Source organism: Capricornis sumatraensis, chromosome 12, assembly GCF_032405125.1.
Source record: "Capricornis sumatraensis isolate serow.1 chromosome 12, serow.2, whole genome shotgun sequence".
Lineage (NCBI taxonomy): Eukaryota > Metazoa > Chordata > Mammalia > Artiodactyla > Bovidae > Capricornis > Capricornis sumatraensis.
This window is the reverse complement of record NC_091080.1, coordinates 31,572,555-31,599,004: the sequence shown is the minus strand read 5'-3', so window position 1 is coordinate 31,599,004 and position 26,450 is coordinate 31,572,555. Positions and strand designations below refer to the sequence as shown.

Sequence of the window (26,450 nt, the reverse complement as noted above, 5' to 3'; positions counted from 1 at the left end):
TAAACTCAAAATGGATTAAAATCTAAATGTAAGACCTGATACTATAAAACTCCTAGAGGAAAACACAGGCTGAACACTCTCTGATGTAAATTGTGGCAATAATTCTTTGAATTCCTTGGATCTGTCTCTTAAATGAAAGGAAACAAGCAAAAAGGAATGAATGGGACCTAATTAAACATACATGCTGCTGCTGCTGGTGCTGTTGCTGCTGCTAATTCGCTTCAGTCGTGTCCGACTCTGTGTGACCCCATAGACGGCAGCCCACCAGGCTCCATCGTCCCTGGGATTCTCCAGGCAAGAACACTGGAGTGGGTTGCCATTTCCTTCTCCAATGCATGAAAGTGAAAAGTGAAAGTGAAGTCGCTCAGTCGTGTCCGACTCTTAGGGACCCCATGGACTGCAGCCTACCAGGCTCCTCCATCCATGGGAGGAGTACTGGAGTGGGGTGCCATTGCCTTCTCCGAACATACATGCTCTTGCACAGCAAAGTACACTATCGACAATACGGAGACAACCAAAACGGAAAAAATATTTGCAAATGATTTGACTGATAAAGTGTTAATATCCGAAATATATAAGCAGCTCCTGCAACATTAAACAAGAAACCAAAACAAGCAACCTAATTAAAAAGTGGGCAGAAGATCTGAATAGACATTTTTCCAGCGGACATCCAGATGGCCAACAGGCACACGAAAAGATGCTCAACATTGTTAACTACGAGATAAATACAAATTAAAACCACAATGAGCTATCATCTCAAACCCATCAGAATGGCTATCATCAAGATGACAAACAACAAATGTTGATGAGGACGTGGAGAAAAGTGAAACTTCAGAAACTGTTGGAAAAGTAAATTGATGCAGCCACTGTGCAAACAGTATGGAGGTTTCTCAAAAAACCAAAAATATAAAACTATGACCCAGCAATCTACTTCTTGGTATATATCTGGAAAAAAACCATTAATTAAAAAAGATGCATGCACCCCAATGTTCATAGCAGCATTATTTACAATTGCCAAGATATGGAAGCAGGTGATTTTCATGGGCATTGAAATTTCAGAATCAGTGCCATATAATACAATGACCAAGAAGAACAGGACATGGCTAAAAGTGACCAGAGACATGAATTTAAAACTCTGGTAGGTTTTGGGGAACATGCTTAGCATCTGTGGAAAAGTGAAGGGCAAAGCACCACTCTGAACCAAAAGTGTATTCTGGAAAACACCCTGAAAACAATATTGAACAATCAGTTTAACACCTGACTCACATCCAAACCCAGGGACACCAAGTTGGATGGTAACCAGAAAGCAACACGGCCTTTCCCTATGGTGATAAATGGTTTGGGGAGGTCAGTGTGCCGATTTGAGATTTAAAACAAACACCAGACTTTTCAGTTCACGTGCTTTCTCTTACCCTACAGTTTTTGGAAGCAGAACAGAAAAAGACAGTCTTTCGTTGCATTATTATTTGTACTTTTAGATCGTGTCCATTGCCTTTTCCAACACCTGAATGAAATTAAAGGTTTAGACCGGTTAGAGCAAAGATCAGAATGTCTAAAAATCAACAATATGAATTAGAAAGAGGAAAAATGAACCCAGCTAACCCTGCGTTAATATTGAATCATTTGGGTCTTGCCTGGATTTTTGTCTTTGAAAGACAAAGCTTCAATCCAATTCTGTTCCCCAAGGCAGAGTTTATAAGGCTGGAGGAAAAAAAACCCCAAAACAAAAAGGACACAGTTCAGCTTCTAAGACTTAGAATCTTACTGCTCACCTACCTAGCAAAAAAAAAAAAAAATTCGGGAAGGTGACTTGAAACTTTTCTTATTGATGTGTAGCTTTCTTCAGACTTCCAATCATGATGTTTCTTAATAATAAACTAAAATTCCTCTTGCCCTAATTTAAGTCCAGTTTATGCAAAACACAGGATAGCTGTATCCAAACATTCCTGCTGTGTTCAGTATATATTTACAGACAAATGGTTTTTTGCCCCACTCTTGTTTTTCCAATTTAATTGACCCACTTATTTTAGTATTTCCTCAAAGAGTTGGTTTCTCAAACCTCCAATTAACTTTTCTTGCTCTTGTTTCAATCCTGCATATTTCACTTAAAGATGCACAGAACCAAAGGCATAGAACTAAAACAAATATTCTAACAAAGTCATTCATCGATCATTCTTGATTATTTTCTCATATTGTTGCATGTTCATTTAATTTTGTTCTCACTGACACTGAAATATTCATTTGTCATTAGGAGCCATGGCTTTGCCTCAGTTCTCTCTGTCATATCCAGTTGCAGAACTTGTTTCGACTAATATTAACTAGAATTCAGGAAATGCAGAGCTAAACATTAAGATATTTATCAAGGGACAAGGGCTTTGTTTGATAAGCTTGAATTCCCACACATTAAAAAAGTTTTAAAATACTGTAAGTATATCACGATTTAAAAATAAAATAGAAAGAAGATGAAGAGTGTCCATTTCACCTATCTCCCACCTGTTTAGTTTGCCAGCCCCAATAGATAACTCCTATTATTTAGATTCTATTTTTATGTATGTATAATCAAATTTATTTTCTCCGAGTTTTATATGTTTTATATGTGTATACATATACAAACAGGGCTTCCCTGATGGCTCAGCACATGAAAGAATCCAATGCAGGGGACGCAGGAGATGTGGGTTTGATCCCTGTGTTGGGAAGATCCCCGAGAGAGGGAAAAGGGCAACCCACTCAAGGATTCTTGCCTGAAAAGTCCCGCAGAGGAGCCTGGTGGGCTACAGTCCAAAGTATCACAATGAGTTGGACATGACTGAGCAACTAAGCATCATACATACAAACATAAATAAATATATATATATTGTTTTACAGAAATTGTTGCATACCATAGCACTGTCCTGTACTTGCACTTTTTTAACATGTCAGAAATCTTAACTTATTAAAAAAAAACAGTCAAATCTTATAGCTGGTTCAAAGTCCTGAATTCGCGAGCAGATAAGGAATGATGAAATTAATTTACAAATAGATACCAAACAGGTCAATAAGCAATTGCATTCTACTAGACACAACTAATTTGCATTTCTATGCCTAAAAAGTTTGCATTATCATCAGTTTTCTATGACTGAGAGTGGTAAAATAGCTTAAAGACCATGAGCGGTGAAGACAACCCTGGGGAAGCTATGAGCCTGGAGGAGATGCCGTCTGTCCCTTTTTCCCAACAGTCTCCCCACTCTCTCTCTGTTATGATCATAATCTCAAAGGAAGATTATTCTTTAGAGTTCTTACAGATTTTTTCCCTTGTTCTTTCATCTGACACTCCTACCTCCTCATTGTGTTTAACTTGCTCTGTCTCTATGAAATCAGGTGAACCAGTTACCTATCCTGGTCTTGAAGGCGTGTCCTTGTGTGGAAGCATCCCTAACCAGTCTAGGTGTGCCCGGTGGCTTTGGTGGGACAGCTGGACCGGAAGCGAACGTGGGTCCCATCTCCCCCCGAGATGCTCTGGGAGTCACCACCTTGGTGGGGGGTGGGACTGGAGATGGAGAGGCTACAGCCAGAGCCAGGCGCAGCCCTGTGTGTGTGTGAATGAGTGAGATGGCAGTCTTTGCCTTGGTTTGGGACACATCAGGGGCTCAGGGCTTGTGTGCACGCATGCTAAGTCTCTTCAGTCGTGTCCAGCTCCTTGCGACTCCGTGGACTGTAGTCCCTCAGGCTCCTCTGTCCATGGGATTCTCCAGGCCAGAACACTGGAGTGAGTTGTTTCCCTTCTCCAGGGGATCCTCCCAACCCAGGGATTGAACCCATGTCTCTTATGTCTCCTGCACTGGAGGAGTTCTTTACCACTAGTGCCCCAAGGGCTGGAGGCCACAATTCTATGCTGGTTTCACCTTTTGTCCCTGGTGAGAGGCTGGGTCGGGCTAGAGACGTTGGTGCCTCACTTCTGGGCTGGTTTCTGTCTCACCAGCAATGTCAGTCACTGCCCCGGAGTAGCTTTGCTCCTCCTAAATGTGGGTAGCAACAGAGTACTGGCCAAGGTTGCCTTCTCCCTGGTCAGTTTCCAGGCTGCCTTCTCCCTGGTCAGTTTCCAGGCTGCTGCCTCGGTTGGGATGGCGTATTAGCCACCACTTTGCTCTTTAAGAGCAGGGCTCTCAGTGTTTCACAGCTTCCCCTCAGCCCCACTGGCTTTCAGACCTGCTAAGGGGATACAAAAGTGTGGCTGACACTTAGCTAATATAGAATCAGATGCATCTAAGCATTCCAGCATCATTTGTGTTCTGGTATGTGAGTTACCTCTCTACTAACATTTTCAATTCCAGAGACCACAGTGATTTGTTATTTTCAAGCTATACCATTCCACAGACTGCAGATGCAGGATGACTGTGTGTAACGATGTGGTGAGTCAGTCACTTTGAAGCTGACAGAATGTCATTAGCGTTGCTTTAATAGGATTTAATAGTTTTTTTTAAAAACTGATTCTCAGGTAATGACTAAAGATAATTAAGTTAGTATTGAATTTTGCATAGAATGGTAAATTGCAAATCAATAAAACCACTAATAAAAATAAAATATTAAAAAAAAAACCCAACCAGCCAAGGGGACCAATCTTCCTGGTGCCAGACCGCGAGTTGGGGTGCAGCTCAAATCCCTCACTCCTCCAGGAGAATCCCTAAGCCCATGACACCAGCCCCCTCCTCTTCTGGGTCTCCCACCAAGGGTGCAGGTCTCAATCAGATTGCTTCTCCTCCCTTCCTGCCAGACTCCAGAATTGTTTGTTTTCTTTACAGACTTGGCTGTAGAAGAGCTTATCTACCCTGGGTTGCTCCACAAGGAGTTGTATTTTTGACGTGTTCTTGGCGGGGGGTGGGGGCAGGTAAACTCAGCACCCTCCTACTCTGCCATCTTGATCTCCCTCAAAGGAGAGAATTCTTATTCCAAATGAGGGCTGGTGTCCCTGAATTTGGCCTGCTTATTTACGTGGGCGCAGAAAGAATTTTAGCATAGCAGGCATGCCTTCCTAAGTCAGCACTGCCAACCAAGTCCCACACCATAAGAACAGCTGCAAAGGGCACAAGCTTCTGTCTGGAAGCCTCTATGAGGGGTCTCAAAGTAGACTTTTAAAATCCACTACTTTATGTTAGCCTGAGAAGTGAAGTGAAAGTCGCTTAGTCTTGTCCAACTCTTTGGGACCCCATGGACCATACAGTCCATGGAATTCTCCGGGCCAGAATACTGGAGTGGGTAGCCTTTCCCTTCTTCAGGGAATCTTCCCAACACAGGGATCGTACCCAGGTCTCCCATATGACATGCGGATTCTTTACCACTGAGCCACCTGGGAAGCGCTGAGATGAGGAAACTAAACCCATAAATCTCTCCACCAGTTTTTGCCCTGCAGTGCTTATAAATTTGCATTAGTTCCAGATCTACACTTGACAGTTTTAAGAGTATCTCCACAGAGGTTAAGTAAACTCAAAATATTAAGAACCGTCCACAGTCTTAGGATATGATATCAGACTGAGACAATTTATGAAACGCTAGAACTTATTAAAACCATTTTCAAGCTTAGCATTTTGAGAAATGATTCTTCTCCTCATGGTTCATGTTTGAGCAATGCATCAAAACTCCATCAGACTAAATGCCTATTTGCCTGTTTGGAATAGCTTCATACTCACAGAGGTGTGTGCAGATACTGTTACAGGCATACCTCAGGGATACTGTGGGTTTGTTTCCAGACCACTACAACAAAGCGAATATCGCAATAAAGCGAGTCACGTGAATTTTTTTTCTGTTTCCCAGTGCATATAAAAATGTATATTTACACTGTACTGTAGTCTATTTACGTCTAAAAAACACTACATACATTCATTAAAAAAAGACTTGATTGCCAAATTGCTAAAAAATGGTAACCATCATCTGACAATGCAGAATTGTCACAAACCTTTTTTTTTTTTTTTTTTAAAAAGCAACATCTGTGAAGTGTGATCAAGGAAAGCATAATAAAATGAGGTCTTCTCGGATTCTCATCATGCACCAAGAGGGCCCTGAGGGAGACTAGACACGCAGGTATAAACCAGGCTTTCATGCCGCCAACTTGGTTTGAGAAAGCAGTTGCTCCACCAGCCCCCTGTGTTGTCTCTCACACTGCAGAGAAGAGCAGTCTGGCTCTTCCTGCAGGGAACGATGGGGAGTGAACCACCCCTGTCCGCTCCTGCCCACGAGCCTGGCTTCACCTCAGGGAGGTCTGAGGGCAGCTGGCATCCTGAGCGAGACTCTACTCCAACCCTGTCCCTCATTCATCACACACACATGAGACGGTCAGAATGGACCTGTAAAGAACTCTGTAGTCCGCAGAGCCTTCTCACAAACCATTACTCCTTTATACACAGAGGCAGGCTTGTGCAGGAACAGGCTGGGTTTCCAGGGTCTGCCTGTGCAATGCTTGTTTGGAAATCTAGACCAAAATTGCCCACAGAACCCCTGCTGCTGGGTTGAAGTTTGTTTCCACAAGCCAGAAACCCACGTGATCTGCTTGTGGTTGGCCCTCACAATTCCTCACCACCACTAGGAGGTGGTGGTGGTGACATGAGGGTGTGTGGGTAGGGAGGGAGAAATATATAAATAATCTGAAAAAAAGCTTTTTCTATTTAATAATTGTAATTTTTTAACTATGCAATTTTTACATATATTTTGAAGGAGTCTCTTATTACTGAAGAATTGGACGAAGCATTAAAAAAATGTCTAGAGAGTATTTTAGTGAAATGTTAGTCGCTCGATCGTGTCCAACTCTTTGTGACCCCATGGACTGTAGCCCACGAGGCTCCTCTGTCCATGAGATTTTCCAGGCCAAGAATACTGGAGTGGGTTGCCATTTCCTCTTCCAGAGGATCTTCCCAACCCAGGGATCGAACCTGGGTCTCCTGCACTGCAGGCAGATACTTTACCATCTGAGCGTCCAAGGAAGCCCTGATACTGGGGGAAATTGCAGGCAAAAGGAGAAGAGGGTGGCAGAGGATGAGATGGTTGGATAGCATCATCAACTCAATGGGCATGGATTTGAGTGAACTCTGGGAGATGGTGAAGGACAGGGGAGCCCAACGTGCTGCAGTCTATGGGGTCGCAAAGAATTGGACGCGACACAGAGACTGAACAACAGCAACAGACAGAATTTTGTGTTACTCCTCAGGGGAGTAAAAACACGGGGCAGTCTGAGTGGAGACTAGCACCCTGGCCCCACACCACCCGGGAGATTCTAGCAACACCGGGTGCTCAAGCTGGTGATGCTTTCAGGGATCAGAGCCAGAAACGTCCCCTCCTGTCACACCCCTGGCAGTGGGGGAGCCCCATCCCTTCCACTGAGGGGTCCCCGTCTCCTGCCTCCCTGAGACTGAGCGGTGCAGGGAAGCCAGGCAGGTGAGAGAAATAGAACACGGGGCTTGACCTCTATTCCTCTCCCCCTTTTTGAAGTCCCAGAGATGAATGATCCGACCAGTCTTCCAGGGTGACGGCAGGTCCCTGTCTCTCTCCTTACATTCGTGAAGCAGGTACAGTCAGCTCTTTTGAAATTTAAAAGGATTTTTACTCCCAGTGAGAACTGGTAAGAGCTAGGGTATTGAGAGACAGGTCCCCAGAGACCAGGTTTGTCCGAACCCTTTTCCGTGTTCCTGTAGGTTCAGGGAAGGAAGACCCAAGTGCTGTCCTCCCCAGGAAACTTTCCAACACTGCCGTCAGCTCTCCATTCATGTACATCCCTCTCCTTTGCTTACCACTCACGGGCTCCAGAGAAACATGAGCCGGGGGCCTGACCCAAAGTAGTTCTTGGGAGTTATTTGTTAAAAAAAAAAAAAAAAGAATCATGGTAACAAAAAGCATCTGCTGTTCAGGTATTTAAGACATCCTGATGGAGTTTCTGGGGAGAGAGGGCTATAGGAGAGGAGGGTGGGTAAAGGGAGAAACTTTTGATGGTGAGCAGAAAGTCAAAGAAAACCAGGTGATGAGGAAAAAACAAAAAAGGATCTCTGAACGGAGAAGGAGAGAATGATCCAGGGATGTCTTTGCCAAGACAAACCCTGAGCCAGAGATGAGGTGTGAGAAAGAAGTGGTCTCCAGCCTCACGGGCCCGTACTCCCTTTAATCTCAGAGGTCCTTCTCTGGAAAGGACACTCTGGGCTGAGCCCAGAGCCGCAATGAGAATAGGAGAAAGGGAAGGGGGTGGATGGAGCCCCTCAAACTGGGAAAGGAGAGGACATCTGAGTGGTGGTAATGTGGCCACAGGGCTTCCCAGGTGGCTCAAGGGTGAAGAATCCTCCTGCCATTGCAGAAGACGTGAGTTCGATCCCTGGGTCGGGAAGATCCCCTGGAGAAGGAAATGGGAGCCCACTCCAGTATTCTTGCCTGGGAAATCCCATGGACAGAGGAGCCTGGCAGGCTGCAGTCCACGGGGCCACAAAAGAGTCAGACATGACTCAGCAACTGAACGACAGCGACAATCTGGCCACAGCAGTACAGGGCTAATGGGCAATTCCAGGGGGAGGAACTCGTACGGGAGGCTCCACTAACAGCTATCGGTTGGGGCTGTCTGTGTATATAACTGTGAGAAAACCCTCCCAAACAGTACGAACACTGGCCCTCCTGCCCATTTCTCCAATTATACATTCAGCACTTACCATGAATTGAATAAATCACGATTTTTTTGATCGTGAGTTTTTTTATTGGAGGAAGAGTCAAATTGTAGATATTTTTCACCGTTGCAAAATATCCAACGAATCTGTTCTGCAAAACAACAGAGGTCTCAATTTCAATGGAGGTGAAAATTCTAAAGTCAGTATCCCCGATTTTTTTTAAGGAAAGTCATGGCTGAAGGAAACATTGACTGGGGGCCATTAGAGAAGGCACTGTCGTCTCATGGCTGTATATCGACCTTAGGGGGAAAATACTGAACTAAAAGCAATGCAGAAGGAACAAGAAAGGGGCCCGGTGTCCTGAGAGGCAGCTGGGACCAAGAGCAACTAACCAGAACCAACAAAATAGCTACGACAGCATCACAGCAAGATGCAGTTAACCGCAAATGTAAGAGGGTAGGAGCTTTGCGGTGGCTGAGTTAAAGGAAGGTTTGGGCTTTGCAGGGAGAAGGAGCAGCTCTTCGGATAAGAGAAGGGAAGACATAAAAACTCAGGGGGAGGACCCCCCCAGGCCAGCAGCACATTCGCATTCTTCTCCAGTCCCAGTCAGCAAGCAGTTCCCCACTGGCCATTTCCCCAATCCCATTTTTGCAGCAAAGCCCTGCGGATTCCCTCAGCCTAGTCCTCCTATGGCAAGTCACTCACAAGCGCTCCACTTCAGCTTTTCTTCTAGAAGCTGAACAGTTCTGGATGGAATCAGCTGTACTGAAAAGTTCACTGGCTCTTCCCCACTCATTGGGAAATATTAGTAAAATTAACCACCATGCTCTTCATTGGAAAGGGCCAGTCAAGCTCTTCAGTCAGGGATGGGTGAAATGTGTATAGTGCATGGAATGACCCACAAAGCAGGGCCAGGAGGGGATGGTGTCTGAGAATTACCGCCACACACACGCCCGAGAGCCGCAACTACTGAAGCCCAAGGGCCTAGAGCCTGTGCTTTGCAATAAAAGAAACCGTCACAGTAAGAAGCCCAGGCAACGCAGCTAGAGAAAGTCTGCACACAGCAACGACCCGGAACAGCCAAAAATTATTTAAAAAAAAAAAAAAGAAAACAAAACAAAACCAGGAAATAGGTGCCAGTCTTAACCTAATTACCCAGAGTGACCCCTTTTAAAGAAAGAACACTTACCTGAGAAGGAGTCTCTACTCCCTGAAACTTACTGCTAGTGGATTTATCTGTTCGCCGTTCTCCAAAATAATACAGGCTGTCCTATAAGAGAGGGGACAGTCCAGTCATGGGTCATCTGCACTTTCCTTTCCTGTAGAAGGCATTAGAAAGTTTCTAAGGACATGTGATTTCCTAAGGTCAGCAGTCTCTGGGCAAAGGCTACCCAAAATAACAGATCTAAGAAACACATCAAGGCCTACTCTCATTCAAAGATTCATAAAGACAGGGACTTTTAGAGCTGGAAAACTTCAGAGATAATCTGGTCCTTCTTCCTTTCTTACTGTTTTACAAGAAGAAGATTAGGACCAAAAGAAAATCAAGTGACCTGCCATGGAGATGTATGTAACTGGTCAAAGACAGCACAGGCCTGAACACTGGCCTCTGGCTCTATCCAGGGCTTCAGACCAATGGCTTTCAAACTTTTCTTTTCCTTTTTTCGGCCGCACACCACGTGGGATCTTAGTTCCCTGGCCAGGGATTGAACCTGTGCCATCTATGCTGGAAATGCGGCATCTTAACCACTGGACCATTAGGAAAGTCCTCAGACTTGTCACTTTGAAAGCTACAATCCACTTCCATAATCCTGGGAGATGCACACACACTCTCTCATGAACACACAAGTGAAACAAAAGTTTCACAAAACAATACTCATCTTTTCTAATCTATCCCATCTTATAGGTAGATTTGGTTGCAAGTCACAACCCAATGAGTTGATTTCACAACTCACTGATAAACTCTGATCCACAGTGTGAAAAACACTGTCCTACAGTATCCATTGTCCTAACCTGTGCGTCTCAAATTAGAAGCAAAGAGGAGGGTGGAATCAGAGCCCTGGACCCAGCGCATAACCCTCAGCTTCTCTTATCTGGGTGGCAGACCAAAAGAGGCCCAGAGATGCTGGGAACATGCCCTTCTCCGTAAGATCACGGCAGAAAAAAGAGAATGAGAACCCTGCTTTAAGACAGCAGCAACCCATCCTGTCTTCTCAGAAATTCCCAGAGGGCACAAGACCCCACAGCTATTGATTGTGCAAAGATAGTAATGTCCAGGGGAGCTTTTGTTCTGGGTTGGAAAATGAAGACTTTTACCTACTGAGCACTTCCAAGGATGTTCAAGGTCCTTTCCAAAATTTCCCTAACCCATCTTCTTATTCTTGTGAGGAAAGCAGAAAGCCAGGAGTTGGTGGGATTCTATCAGAGCAGGGGTGGGTCTGGGGGTGGCATGTCAAGTTTCTGGATTGCTGAGGTTTTTTGTACTTGCATAACTCAATCTTACTCACTTCACATTAACCCTTTTTCTACTGGGTCCTGTCTTTAATCAAAATATTGACATCGTACTCATGATGAATGTGGGTGCATTAATTTTGATTTTTTTAAAAATATTGCGTTAGAAGATTATTGATCCTAATTACTGAGATTTTTGGCATTCCCTTAAATTTTGTGCCCAGGGTGAGCATCTCATCCCAGCCCAGAGGAAGAGGCACTGAGGTCAGTTACCAACCAGTGCCAATTAAACAAGAAAGTATCCAAGCCAGGTGTTCTAAAACCACCTCTCCAATAACAATTCCATGAAGTACAGTGACTCAATGGACATGAGTCTGAGCAAACTCCAGGAGATAGTGAGGGACAGTGAAGACTGGCGTGAGGCAGTTCATGGGGTGCAAAGAGTCAGATACAACTTAGTGACTGAACAACATACACACACCATGACTTAAGGAATCATCCTAACATCCTACCCATGAGCTTGCAAAGCTAGCAAACTCAATAAGCCTAAGACAGAGTTTATAGGAGCATCTTTCATACCTCCGCGGTGGCAAATATCTCACTGGCAAGGAGGTAGGCACAGATCATAGTTCCAGTTCTTCCTAGAAAAGAAGTTAGTCCATGAACCATTGTTCCTGAGGGCACTTGATATAAAACTACTCTCCAGAGTATTGAAAGAGCTCATTGTGGATTGATTTTCTTTCATGCCAAAAGTACAGGTTCCAAATATTTCAGTTCAGAGATAGCCGAAGCCGGTACACTGCTTGTTCTGAGGGTCTGCCTGGAGCTCTGTGTTGTGTGCACACGTGTGCACGTGTATGTTGTTCTTGAACCATGACCCCTGGGGACTGCAGTAACAGGCTCTGCTCTAGGACTCTAAAGCTAAAGTGATGCTCACTGATTAAGAGCTAATTACACACCCTGTTTCTCTACTAATGTAAATAAAAGAAGCTATAAAAGATAAAAGATGGACAGAACCCAAACCACCACTTAGCATTCGTAATACCCACTCCTTCTATTTCAGTCAGTTATTGTGTTGTAAAGTATACATTAAAATAGGAAGAACAGCGTAATAAGCCTGCATACACCTGTGCCCCCGATTCCATAACTATGCATTGTTTTACTTGTTTCTTTTCTTCCCTCATCCTTCTCCCCCTCCTTCTTTCTATGCCCTTCCTGTAGCATCTTACTTTATTGTTAATTAATTTTTATTGGGGTATAGTTGCTTTACAATGTAGTGTTAAGCTTCTACTGCCCAGCAAAGTGACCCAGCAAAACGTACACATATAGCCCCCCTTTGGATTTCCCTCCCATTTAGGTCACCACAGAGCATTAAGGAGAGTTGCTTGTGCCATACAGTAAGTTCCCATCAGTTGTCTATTTTACACGTAGTATCAATAGTGTGTATATGTCAGTTCTCCCAGTTCCTCCCAGTTCCACCCACCCTTACCCACGTTGTATCCACACATTTGTTCTCTAGGTCCGTGCCTCTATTTTTGCTTTGTTTTGCTCTATTTCTAGATTCCACATATATGCTTTCATCCCCGTACCATTTTAAAGAAAACTTGATTTCATGTCATTTCAAGCTCAAAGTCTCATGCTTTTTGTCCAGGCACACAAAGTGTGAGCTAAAAAGTACATTGCTTCTATTATTTCTACAATGACCTATGACTTTTGTCTTAGCTAGCCTATGCTGAACTTATTTTATGTAATTCCAAACTTAACCTTTTACCTTGAGATAGACTTTATTTTCTATTCTGTCCTTCAAAAAATGAATGTTTAAATTTATTTTCCAATCCATAGTTTGAAAAACACTACTCTAAGCCAATAACTTCCAAAGAAGGCTACTGACCATTAACAACCTGGCTCTCTCTAGGTTAACATTTCAAATTTGTTGGACATCTATGAGTCTCCACAACCCTTATATATTCCCATTTGAAAAAAGAAAAACAAAACCAACTTTTGTAGATCCATGTCCTGGTGGCTGTGGATAAGCACTCACACTCTGCCGTAGACGGAGATGCCACCCTCTCCTCCAAGCAAGGAATCATTAAAATGCTTTACATTTGTTTTCAGTATTTCAACTTAAAACACAGGTGTATATTTACTCACTAAAATTTTGCTATGGACAAAAGTTTTACCCCTTTAAGTATGATGAAAAGAATCTACCAAAATATGTGCCAGGTTTACCATATTAATGATGAAAAGATAACATTCCTTCTAAAGCCAGGGACTAAACAAAATGTCCACTATTGGCTGTTTCTATTTAACACTGTGCTACATGGCTCAGCCAGTGTTGTAAGGTAAGCAAAAGAAACAAAACGTATATGAATAAAAAAAGAAGAAACGAACTATTTGAAGACTAGAAAAATCCAAGTAACTCCATAGGCTAACTCCTAAAACTGACGACAAGCATTCAGGAAGATACAAGGTCAACACTAAAAGAACAAACAAGCAAACAAAACCCCCCAACAAACTCATGGCTAAATAAAGGATGTAGGTTGAAATCTTTAGAGTAATTCCTAAGGAATATAAAAAGAGTATATGACTTCCAAGCAAATGGTGGTGGTGGAAAGAAGCAAAAAATTCAATCAAAATATCAGTAAAGATATAGACTATGTGAATAAAACAATGAGCAAACAACCCAATGGGTACATATTGGACCCTGTTCAGAATAATGCATAATACACTTATTTTTCAAGTGCAGAGAAAACATTTGATAAAATTGACCAAATTCTGGGCCATAAAGCAGGTTTTAGAAAAGGCAGAGGAACCTGAGATCAAGTTGACAACATCTGCTGGATCATCGAAGAAGCAAGAGAGTTTCAGAAAAACATCTATTTCTGCTTTGTTGACTATGCCAAAGCCTTTCACTGTGTGGATCACAATAAACTGTGGAAAATTCTGAAAGAGATGGGAATACCAGACCACCTGACCTGCCTCTTGAGAAACCTGTATGCAGGTCAGGAAGCAACAATTAGAACTGGACAAGGAACAACAGACTGGTTCCAAATAGGAAAAGGAGTACATCAAGGCTGTATATTGTCACCCTGCTTATTTAACTTCTATGCAGAGTACATCATGAGAAACCCTGGGCTGGAAGAAGCACAAGCTGGTATCAAGATTGCAGGAGAAGTATCAATAACCTCAGATATGCAGATGACACCACTCTTAAGGCAGAAAGTGAAGAGGAACTAAAAAGCCTCTTGATGAAAGTGAAAGAGGAGAGTCAAAAAATTGGCTTAAAGCTCAACATTCAGAAAACTAAGATCATGGTATCCGGTCCCATCACTTCATGGGAAATAGATGGGGAAACAGTGGCTGACCTTATTTTTCTGGGCTCCAAAATCACTGCAGATGGTGATTGCAGGCATGAAATTAAAAGATGCTTACTCCTTGGAAGGAAAGTTATAACCAACCTAGACAGCATATTAAAAAGCTGAGGCATCAGTTTGTCAACAAAGGTCCATCTAGTCAAGGCTACGGTTTTTCCAGTGGTCATGTATGGATGTGAGAGTTGGACTGTGAAGAAGGTTGAGCACCGAATAATTGATGCTTTTGAATCATGGTTGGACTTTTGAACTCCTTGGACTACAAGGAGATCCAACCAGTCCATCTTAAAGGAGATCAGTCCTGGGTGTTCACTGGAAGGACTGATGTTGAAGCTGAAACTCCAATACTTTGGCCAGCTGATGTGAAGAGCTGACTCATTGGAAAAGACCCTGATGCTGGGAAAGATTGAGGGCAGGAGGAGAAGGGGACGATGGAGGATGAGATGGTTGGATGGCATCACCGACTCAATGGACATGGGTTTGGGTAGACTCCGGGAGTTGGTGATGGACAGGGAGGCCTGGCATGCTGCGGTTCATGGGGTTACAGAGAGCTGGACACGACTGAGCGACTGAACTGAACTGAAACAAATTTCAAAGAACAGAAAAAATACATATGTTCTCTTACCACAATGCAATACAGACAGAAATCAGTAACTAGAAGACAATTACAAAATCCTCATGTTTGAAAATATAGTAAATTTCTATATAACCCATGAGGCTAAAGAAACAAACACAATGGAAATTAGAAAATATTCTGAACTAAATAATAATGAGTACATATAAAAACTTGTGTGATGAAGCTTCACTAAAATCTTCATTAATTCTGATAACTTATCTGTAAATTCTTTCGCATTTTATTGCACAAGATTATATTGTGTGAAAATAAGGAACTATGTTTTTTCCTTTTCAATCTTTTTTTTCTTTAGCACTGGCTAGAACCTTTGGTATGGTGTTGAATTAGTAGTGATGATCACAGGCACCCTTGTTCTCCTACTCTCAAAGGAAAAGCTTTCAATAGCTCACCAATTACTTCAGCGGGTGTGTGTTTTTTATCACATTAAGACACTCCTTTAATTTGCTAAGAGTTTTTATAATGAATGAATGTTGAATTTTATCAGAAACTTTTTCTGTATCTTTAAAATAATATGATTTTTTAGCTTTATTAATCTGGTTGATTAAATGGATTGATAGTAAACTAACCTTGAATTCCTGGAATAGACACAATTTTGTTGCGCTGTAGTATTTTTTAATAAGTTGCTGGTTTCTTAATATTTTCTTAAGAATTTTTCTATCCATGTCATGGGTAAGAGTAGCTTTAGTTTTCAGACTTTGGCTTCATAAAGTAAAATTAAGTTGCACTCACTCTTTTTTTTCAGTCTTTGGGTGAATTTGTGTAAGCTGACGTCTTTCCTCTCCTTCCTCTTTCCTTCTTGTCCTGCAGTCTTTTTATTTTTTAATCTTATTTTTTAATTGGAGGAAAATTGCTTTACAGTGTTGTGTTGGTTTCTGTAGCGCAACAACTCAAATCAGCCATAATCATACATTCTTCCTTCACTCTCGAAGCTAATTTTTAAAAATGTCAACAGCAATTATTCCTGGTTCATAGCAGTACACATCTTATTGATGTCCCTTATTAAATGTTTCAAATTTCTTTAGAAAAAGAGAAATAAAAAGAAGAAGGTCTTTACCTTTGCCTCCCTTACAGTGAACCACTATGATATTGTCCTTGTCTTGGGCCATCCACTCCTTCACTTCCATGGAGAATGCCACCATCTCACTGATTTCAAATGAAATATTTTTGGTTGAATTAAAATACGTCCAAAGAAAACCAAGCCCTATGTATTTGACCCTCTTCTGTTAGTCAATTTGGCATCAAACATACCTCAGAGAGGGGACGTTGTGATCATCAATCAAGTATCGATGGACCCTATGATGGAAGTACTTAGGATCATAAGCTCTTTCACCTGAAATAAATGATGCATAGGTCATATCACTAACTCTAATTAACATAGCAAATGAGCAAGGTGTGAGTAAGTTATACTTTTTAGAGACTCCTTATCTACTTTTAAAAAGAGATTTCTGACTGGCTCCTGCTGCTCCAAAAGGGTCTCAGAAACATAAGTATAAGTGCTTTCTCCATCTTGAGTAACATAAGCCCAAATTATTTGGTTTGTTTTACTTTTGGTCTGCCTTACTTTTAATTTTCTTTTTACAAACACCTTTTCATTTTGTATTGCGGTATAGCCAATTAACAAAGCTCTGATAGTTTCAGGTGAACAGCGAAGGGACTCAGCCATACATATACATGTATCCATTCTCTCCTAAACTCCCCTCCATCCAGGCTGCCATATAACGTTGAGCAGAGTTCCATGTTCCATACAGTAGGTCCTTCTTACTTGTAATTTTCTAGCAGGCTACTCATTACTTTATCATAGGGTTACACAGGGCAGAAGCAAATGTGGCCACCAGAATAAACATTTGCCTCCTGAAAAATATCCATTTACTATATAGGAAGAGGCGAAACTGGGGTATAATCTGTTTTCTACAAGGATTTGGATTTATTTTTTCCATCAGAGCCCTGGTCTCCTCATACCTCATCCCTAGTGGGTTAGAGCATGCAATTGTTGAACTGTCTTCCAAACACAAGCTGGCAGGAAAAACAGAAAAACTTTCCTAAACCTACCACCACAAGAGCTGACTCTTTCTAAAATGTCTCGGCCTCCAGTCTCCTGCCTCCCTCACAGGGTACGTTGTGCTGTTGAGCTTTCTCTTCCTACTAAATAGGGCCAGCATAAGATGGAGATTTTAAAAAATTCACTTCCTACCACCAAATACTTATGATTAAATGAAATGTAAAAACTCAATCATCTTCTTGCACGCAGTGACCTGTTTTCTATCGTAGGAGCAAAACATGGAGTCGTGTACATACTGCAGAGGTTATAGACTTGATAGTGGTTTGGGTGCTTCGTGTCCAGGAACCGCACAACTTCCTAAAAAAGATGGACACACATCTTATATATGCCCATGGTGCACCAACATAAACCTTTCCCTCCTACTAACCTAGAATGATTATTACCTTTCATTCACTTGTCCCTCACTTAGCACCTTTTAGGGGAGATTCAATGACTAAAATGCATTCCAAGTTATATCCAAACCCTTTGTGAGTTTTGAAATAGCCCACAAAGTTGTACTTTTATACTCACATTAGCCTTTACTATAAATACAGATTGTTTAAAGCTACCAGATAAGGAAATTAGATGGTTAATGAGCTTTAAGGAATTGTAATTTGTTCTAAACTTTGTAAGGAAGTAAGTGAAGTCACTCAGTCGTGTCTGACTCTTTGCGACCCCGTGGACTGTAGCCCACCAGGCTCCTCCATCCATGGGATTCTCCAGGCAAGAGTACTGGAGTGGGTTGCCATTTCCTTCTCCAGGGAATCTTCCTGACCCAGGGATCAAACCCACATTGCAGGCAGACGCTTTAACCTCTGAGCCACCAAGGAAGCCTAAACTTTGTATGGAACCACAAAAGATTCCCAAAAGCCAATCTTCAGGAAGAAGAACAAAGCTAGAGCTTTATTGCTCCCTGATTTTATCATGCTCCCTGATTTTAGACTATTAATACAAAGTTGAAGTCATCAGAACAGTGTGGTACTGGCACAAAAACAGACACATAGATCAATGGAACAGAATTGAGGGCCCAGAAATAAATCCACACATATATGAATAACTATGCAACTTAAAAAAAAAAGAAAAAGAAAAACAATTAAAAATGGGTAGAGGATCTTCTCTAGGGGAACTTCCTGAACCAGGGATCAAACCTGCATCATCTCTTAAGTCTCATGCATTGGCAGGTGGGTTCTTTACCACTAGCACCACCTGGGAAGCCCCATATGGATAATTAACTTATGATAAAGGAGCAAAGAATATACAGAAAGGATGGTCTCTTTAACATACAGTGCTGAGAAAACTAGACAGCCACATGCAGCCATTATCTCACATTACACACAAAAATTAACTCAAAAAGGATTAAAGACTTGAATGTAAGATGCAAATACATAAAATTCCTGGAAGAAAAAATGGCTGGTAACTTCACTGACATTGGTCTTAGCAATGTTTTTGTGGATCTGACTCCAAAGGCAAGGGAAGCAAGCCAATATTAACAAATGGGGCTACGTCAAACGAAAAAACTCCTGTACAGTGATAGAGACTATTGTCAAAACAAAAAGGGAGTCTAACTGAATGGGTGAAGATATCTGCAACTCATATGTCCAGTAAAGGGTTAATATACAAAATTTAAGAACTATACAATTTAAAAATAAACAGTCTATAAGCAATAAATGCTGGAGAGGGTGTGGAGAAAAGGGAACCTTCTTACACTGTTGGTGGGAATGCAAACTAGTACAGCCACTATAGAGAACAGTGTGGAGATTCCTTAAAAAACTGGAAATAGAACTGCCTTATGACCCAGCAATCCCATTGCTGGGCATACACACCAAGGAAACCAGAATTGAAAGAGACACGTGTACCCCAATGTTCATCACAGCACTGTTTATAATAGCCAGGACATGGAAGCAACCTAGATGTCCATCAGCAGATGAATGGATAAGAAAGTGTGGTACATATACACAATGAAGTATTACTTGGCCATTAAAAATAATACATTTGAATCAGTTCTAATGAGGTGGATGAAACTGGAGCCTATTATACAGAGTGAAGTAAGCCAGAAAGAAAAACACCAATACAGTATACTAATGCATATATATGGAATTTAGAAAGATAGTAACGATAACCCTGTATGCGAGACAGCAAAAGAGACACAGATGTATAGAACTGTCTTTTGGACTCTGTGGGAGAGGATGAGGGTGGGAAGATTTGGGAGAATGGAATTGAAACATGTATATTATCATATGTGAAACAAATCTCCAGTCCAAGTTCATTGCATGATACAGGGTGCTCGGGGCTGGTGCACTGGGATGACCCAGAGGGATGGGATGGGGAGGAATGTCGGAGGAGGGTTCAGGATGGGGAACACATGTACACCTGTGGCAGATTCATGTCAATGTATGGCAAAACCAATACAATACTTTAAAAAATATATAATAAAGTCAGTTAAGTGAAAAAAGAAAAACAGGAAAAATTAAAAATAAATAAAGAAAACAATAAAAAATAGGTAGAGGATCTGAACAGACAGTTTTCCAAAGAAGATATACAGATGACCATCAAGCACATGAAAAAATGTTCAACATCACTAATCCATAGGGAAATGCGCATCAAGATATAACCTAACACCTGTTAGAAAGGCTATTATCAAAAATAAGGAATAAAAAATGTTAAGAGAGGATGTAGAGAAAAGGGAATCCTTCAACACTATTGGTAGGACTGTAAATTGAAGTAACTTCTATGGAAAAAAAGCATAGAGATTCCCCCCCAAAATGAAGACTAGAACTACCATATGATCCCAGCTATTCCATTTATGGGTATATAATACCCAAAGAACACAAAAAACACTAATTCCAAAAGATACATGCACCATTCACTGCAGCATTATTAACAATGGCCAAGATACGGAAACAACAAAAATGTCCATCGATGGATGAATAAAGATGTGATACACACAAGCTCACGTGTACACACACACGCACACACTCCTATTCAGTCATAAATGAAGTCCATCATTTGCAGCAACATGGATGGACCCTGCAAGCATTATGCTAAGTGAAACTGTCAGGCAGAGAAAGACAAACAGCATATGATTTCATTCACATGTGAAATCTAAAAAAATAAAATGAACAAACAAAAGAGGACGAAACCAAGCATGGATACAAAGAACAGATAACCTGGTTACCAGAGGGGAAGGGGTTTGCGGTGTGCCTGAAATAAGCAACGAGGGTCAACTGTTATGGCGATAGATAGCAACTAGACTTGTGATCACTTTGTAGTGTATACAGATGTTGAATTATAATGTTGTACTCCTGAAACTTATTAGAAAGAGAGCAAGAGGAGAAAGAACAGGAGTGGAACAGAGGGAAGGAGGAAGTAGTAAGGGTTTGCCTGAGAGCACAGTCAGCAAAAGTTTTGACCAACTTATAGCATGATGAAGACAAAGATCACAGTGACTGACATCTGGATCAAAGGATTCCTCAGTAAGCCATATAGAAAATAAACTTCCAAATGAAGATGGTCTGGAAGCTGAGGGGCATGAGGTTAAAAAAATACTCAAGTATGACAAAGAAAATGATGTCAGAGATGGCCAAGCAACTTCTAGGGACATGTTATGGGAAAAGAAACAGAAGAACCAGCTCCATCTAAGAATAAAGACAAAGCGGATGAAGAGGAAGAGAGTCTTAAACAACACCAACAGAAAAAAAATCAATCAAGAAAAAGAATCTGATGATGCTTAAACTATTAATGAGCGATGGACCGCACAGAAGCGTGGCCAAGAGGAGCTTTCCCTTGCTGAAGGTCAGGGGCGCGACCACGAAAGAGCAGCCAAGAGGAGGTACCCCACGTCCCACCTCAGGGGCGGCCGAGAGGAGCTAGCCCGCAACCGAGGTCAGGGGCGGCGCCCGGGAGGAGCAACTCCACGTCCAAGGAGCGGTGGCGATGCCGGCGCAGGAGAGCCAAGAGGACCTGCTCCATGTTCAAGGTCAGGAGAGGCGGCCATGAGGAGATACCCCTCGTCCAAGGTAAGGAGCAGCGGCTGCACTTTGCTGGAGCAGCCATGAAGAGAAAACCCACGTCCAAGGTAAGAGAAACCCAAGAGAACTGGAAAAGGTCGGTTTTCATTCCAATCCCAAAGAAAGGGAATGCCAAAGAATGCTCAAACTACCACACAATTGCACTCATCTCACATGCTAGTAATGTTCAAAATTCTTCAAGCCAGGCTTCAGCAATACGTAAACTGTGAACTTCCAGATGTTCAAGCTAGTTTTAGAAAAGGCAGAGGAACCAGAGATCAAATCGCCAACATCCCCTGGATCATGGAAAAAGCGAGAGAGTTCCAGAAAAACATCTATTTCTGCTTTATTAACTATGCCAAAGCCTTTGACTGTGTGGATCACAATCAACTGTGGAAAATTCTGAAAGAGATGGGAATACCAGACCACCTGACCTGCCTCTTGAGAAACCTGTATGCAGGTCAGGAAGCAACAGTTAGAACTGGACATGGAACAACAGACTGGTTCCAAATAGGAAAAGGAGTACATCAAGACTGTATATTGTCACCCTGCTTATTTAACTTATATGCAGAATACATCATGAGAAAAGCTGGCCTGGGCTGGAGGAAGCACAAGCTGGAATCAAGATTGCTGGGAGAAATATCAATAACCTCAGATATGCAGATGACATCGCTCTTATGGCAGAAAGTGAAGAGGAACTAAAAAGCCTCTTGATGAAAGTGAAAGAGGAGAGTGAAAAAGTTGGCTTCAAGCTCAACATTCAGAAAACGAAGATCATGGCATCTGGTCCCATCAATTCATGGGAAATAGATGGGGAAACAGTGGAAACAGTGTCAGACTTTATTTTTTGGGGGCTCCAAAATCACTGCAGATGGTGATTGCAGCCATGAAATTAAAAGACACTTACTCCTTGGAAGGAAAGTTATGACCAACCTAGATAGCATATTCAAAAGCAGAGGCATGACTTTGCTGACTAAGGTCTGTCTAGTCAAGGCTGTGGTTTTTCCTGTGGTCATGTATGGATGTGAGAGTTGGACTGTGAAGAAAGCTGAGCGCCGAAGAGTTGATGCTTTTGAACTGTGGTGTTGGAGAAGACTCTTGAGAGTCTCTTGGACTGCAAGGAGATTCAACCAGTCCATCCTAAAGGAGATCAACCCTGGGATTTCTTTGGAAGGAACGATGCTAAAGCTGAAACTCCAATACTTTGGCCACCTCATGCAAAGAGTTGACTCATTGGAAAAGACTCTGATGCTGGGAGGGATTGGGGGCAGGAGGAGAAGGGGACGACCGAGGATGAGATGGCTGGATGGCATCACGGACTCGATGGACATGAGTCTGAGTGAACTCCGGGAGATGGTGATGGGCAGGGAGGTCTGGCGTGCTGCGATTCATGGGGTCGCAAAGAGTCGGACGCGACTGAGCGACTGAACTGAACTAACTATAAATGAAGAGACTTCTGTGGAAAATAATCAATAGAAGAATCTCCTCTGTCTCAGGATGAAAAAGACTAAGATTCTGCAGATAGTGAAAATAGAGGCCCTACATGTAGGATTCCAACTGTCATGAGATAGAAGAACTAGGAGGATCCAACACCAGCAGAACTGGAGAGGCCCTCTCAGATCAGCCACAGGAAATGGCTGTGAAGTCACAGAAGTCACTGATGAGCCGCCGGAACAAGACTCCTTAGAGTCTTGCAGTAGTCCACACTCAGTTCTAGTTCTACATTCTTTGAAATTTTTATGTAAACAAATGGAGTTTTAGTTTTACAAGAAAAGGAGGTCATAAAGTACTTCATGGGATAAATTCTGAAAGAGTTATTCATGTAGAAAACTATGAATATCAGCTCCACTGGGTCCTGCTTACTAAATACTTTTTGGAAGGTGGGAAAGGATCTGGTTAAATCAGCAACTCGTTTTTAGATATTTTTAAGTTTAGAATTAAAGTGTTTAAACTGGAAAGTAATAATTACAGTCCTTAATTCTTTTGGAGAGTATTGTGTTCAGATAATACATATACAAAAAAGCTTCCAGTCTTCTGACAGCTCTGGCAGTTTTTATATTTCAGTCATAGTCACCATATGGTAATAATAGTTACCATAATCACATTTACCATATGAGTTAAAGTGCTTCATGGTAGTTATATACAATTTTTATTTATAATATAAATTACATATATGTTCATCTCTTACAGAAACACAAAAATAAAAAATTTTCTCCCTTAGAATAATATATGTATATTTATGTGCGAAAAAGTATAAGTCTTAGCTGTTCAGTCATGTCCAACTCTTTGGGACCTCATGGACTACAGCCTGCCAGACTCCTCTGTCCATGGAATTCTCCAGGCAAGAATACTGGAATGGATTGTCATGCCCTTCTCCAGGGAATCTTCCTAACCTGGGGATCAAACTGAGGTCTCCTGCATTGCAGGCAGATTCTTTACCATTTGAGCCACCAGGGAAGCCCATATTTATGTGTAACATATTATCTGTTATATATATATGTAAGATCATGCATAGCATATAAAATAAATATGATATATATTATATATAACAGAACATTACAAAGAGCTATGTATATTTTATTATATAATTTCATATTATATAATATATAAATTATAAATTTGTATATACCGATAGTATTACATTATTAATATATTCAGAATATATGTATATTTGTATATTATATAAATGACAATTATATAATATAAAAACTATTATATAAGTTTATAATTTTATATTATATAGTATACATAAAAATCATATGTAAATATACATATATTATTATAAAGGGGGAACTGTTATATTTTTCTGTTTCTATAAGAGTTGAAATGTATACTATATATGTAGTAAATATTTATAGATGGAATATTGTTACATAAAATTGATATGTATTTATATGTGATACATAATTATATACTATATAACATGATATATATTTAATATATTAATTTTATATATGTTAACATATATTTAGGAGATCCAACCAGTCCACCCTAAAGGAGATCAGTCCTGAGTGTTCATTGGAAGGACTGATGCTGAAGCTGAAACTTCAATACTTTGGCCACCTGATGCAAAGAACTCACTCATTGAAAAACACCCTGATTCTGAGAAAGATTGAAGGCGGGAGGAGAAGGGTATGACAGAGGATGAGATGCTTGGATGTATTCACCGACTCAATAGACATGAGTTTGAGTAAACTCTGGGAGTTGGTGATGCACAGGGAGGCCTGGTGTGCTGCAGTCCATGGGGTCACAAAGACTTGGACACGACTGAGCACCAGAACTGAACTGAATATATACTATAATGTATATTTTATTTAAATAGATATGATTTTAAGATAAATATTATTTTAATATATCAATATATAATATACAACTGTATATTATATAATTTATTATATACAGTATATATAATATATATTATATATAATTTACACACATTATTCTGAGGGGGAAATGCTGTGTTTTCTGTTTCTATAAGATACCATGCTGAAGCTGAAACTCCAATACTTTCACCACCTGATGCGAAGCGTTGACTCGTTGGAAAAGATGCTGATGCTAGCAAAGATTGAAGGCAGGAGGAGAAGGGGATGACAGAGAACTAGATGGTTGGATCTAGTTGCATCACCGACTTGATGGACATGAGTTTGAGCAAGCTCCAGGAGTTGGTGATGGACAGGGAGGTCTGGCATGCTGCAGTCCATGGGGTTGCAAAGAGTCAGACATGACTGAGCGACTGAACTGAACTGATAAGATATGAATTGGATACTTTTTCCAGTTGGTAACAAAGGAGTAACACTTTTCAAGACAGATTCTCCTCTAAGTAATTTAAAATCTGATCCTTGTAATGCTTGGAAACCTTAAGCCTGTTGAAATTATGAAGTTAAACACATTCTGAGAGATCTATTCAAACTAAAATTCTTTTTGTACACTTTTGTGGCAAGAAAAAGATTTCATTATTTGTAAGAAAATGTGCTTTACCTTAGAAATAGTGTTCAAACATTAGCTTACTGTTTTGTAGAAGGAATATGCTTATGAAGCTGACATGAGATTGTTTCAGACGAACTGGGCAGGTTTACAGTTTTTGCTTGCTTTTCTGCACATTTGTGAATATTATACATTTCTAACATATTCCAGAGTATGCAAATATTAATGTATGAAACACAAGTATACAGGAAAAATTAATAAATTACTTTAATGATGGACTTGAGCTAAATGACTGAATATCATATTCACAGATTTAAAGTCATGAGATGTGTACAACTTCTGCGTTAAAATTACTGGCTGCAAAATTTATATCTATTTCTTCAGATGCACCTCTTGGTATTTAGAATTTTGAATTTTCTGAATTTTTAGAATGTGATGTGTTGGCTGCTTTTGTGAAGCAACGTATAATTGTATAATTTCTGTAAGTAAACTGGATGCTTGGGCTTCCAATCAATATTCCAGAAGCAATAAATATTAATGTTATGCTATTTAGAAAGAACTGTACTTTATATAATTATATGTACAACTATTATATTACCGTACCCACAATAATACTGGACAAATCTCACAGAATTTATTGTAAGCATAAAAAGCTACAGTATGTGATTTCATTTATGTGAAATTTAAGAAAAAGTAGAAGTAATCTGTTGTGACAGAAGTGAGAACAAGAATTACCTCCAGTATGTCAGGGTATTGACTGAAAAAGAGCAACAAGTGTTCCACATTTTGATAGGGGTGTTGGTTACATGCATACATACCTATATATAATTTTAATCAAGATACACATTTAAGGTTAGTGCAATTTACAATCTTTGTTTGCCTCAAAGTATCAAAACATACCCACGTGTATATAGGTACACTGATATATAGACATACACACATATACATACATAATTACATTTTACTGAGATATAACAAATGGATATACACTAATGTATACACATCCACAGGGCTTCCCAGGTGGCCCAGAGGGTAAAGAATCTACCTGCAACACAGAGACACATGTTCAGTCCCTGGGTCAAGAAGATCCCCTGGAGGAAGGCATGGCAACCCACTCTAGTATTCTTGTCTGGAGAATCCCAAGCACAGGGGAGCCCAGTGGGCTATTCTCCATGGGGTTGCAAAGAGCTGGACATGACTGAAGCAACTGAGCATGCGTGCATACACGTCCACACACATATGAAAACTTCTCAAACAATTACTTTTAACTAGAATTTCATAGTAAACATCATTTGATGTTTGAACTTAATTTATTTAACCTATAGAACCTGAAGCAGTATGTATCCACTGTAATTTAGGATCTCAACCTAAGAACAGACATTTTTAGTTAATTCTCCATCTTTCCCCCTATGACAG

At 41.0% G+C, this 26,450-nt stretch overlaps 1 protein-coding gene across 1 annotated transcript in view; it reads right to left on the bottom strand.

Annotated features, from left to right (window-relative positions):
• LOC138089122 (phosphatidylinositol 3,4,5-trisphosphate 3-phosphatase TPTE2-like) overlaps positions 1-26,450 on the bottom strand; it is a 41,212-nt gene that overhangs the window by 5,813 nt on the left and 8,949 nt on the right. The window contains exons 7-13 of the mRNA XM_068984487.1: positions 17,361-17,421; positions 16,314-16,395; positions 16,120-16,208; positions 11,640-11,701; positions 9,799-9,879; positions 8,655-8,760; positions 1,413-1,504 (exon numbers count right to left, since the gene is read on the bottom strand). Of these exons, the coding sequence (XP_068840588.1) occupies positions 1,413-1,504; positions 8,655-8,760; positions 9,799-9,879; positions 11,640-11,701; positions 16,120-16,208; positions 16,314-16,395; positions 17,361-17,421 (573 nt within the window). The remainder of the gene's footprint in view (positions 1-1,412; positions 1,505-8,654; positions 8,761-9,798; positions 9,880-11,639; positions 11,702-16,119; positions 16,209-16,313; positions 16,396-17,360; positions 17,422-26,450) is intronic.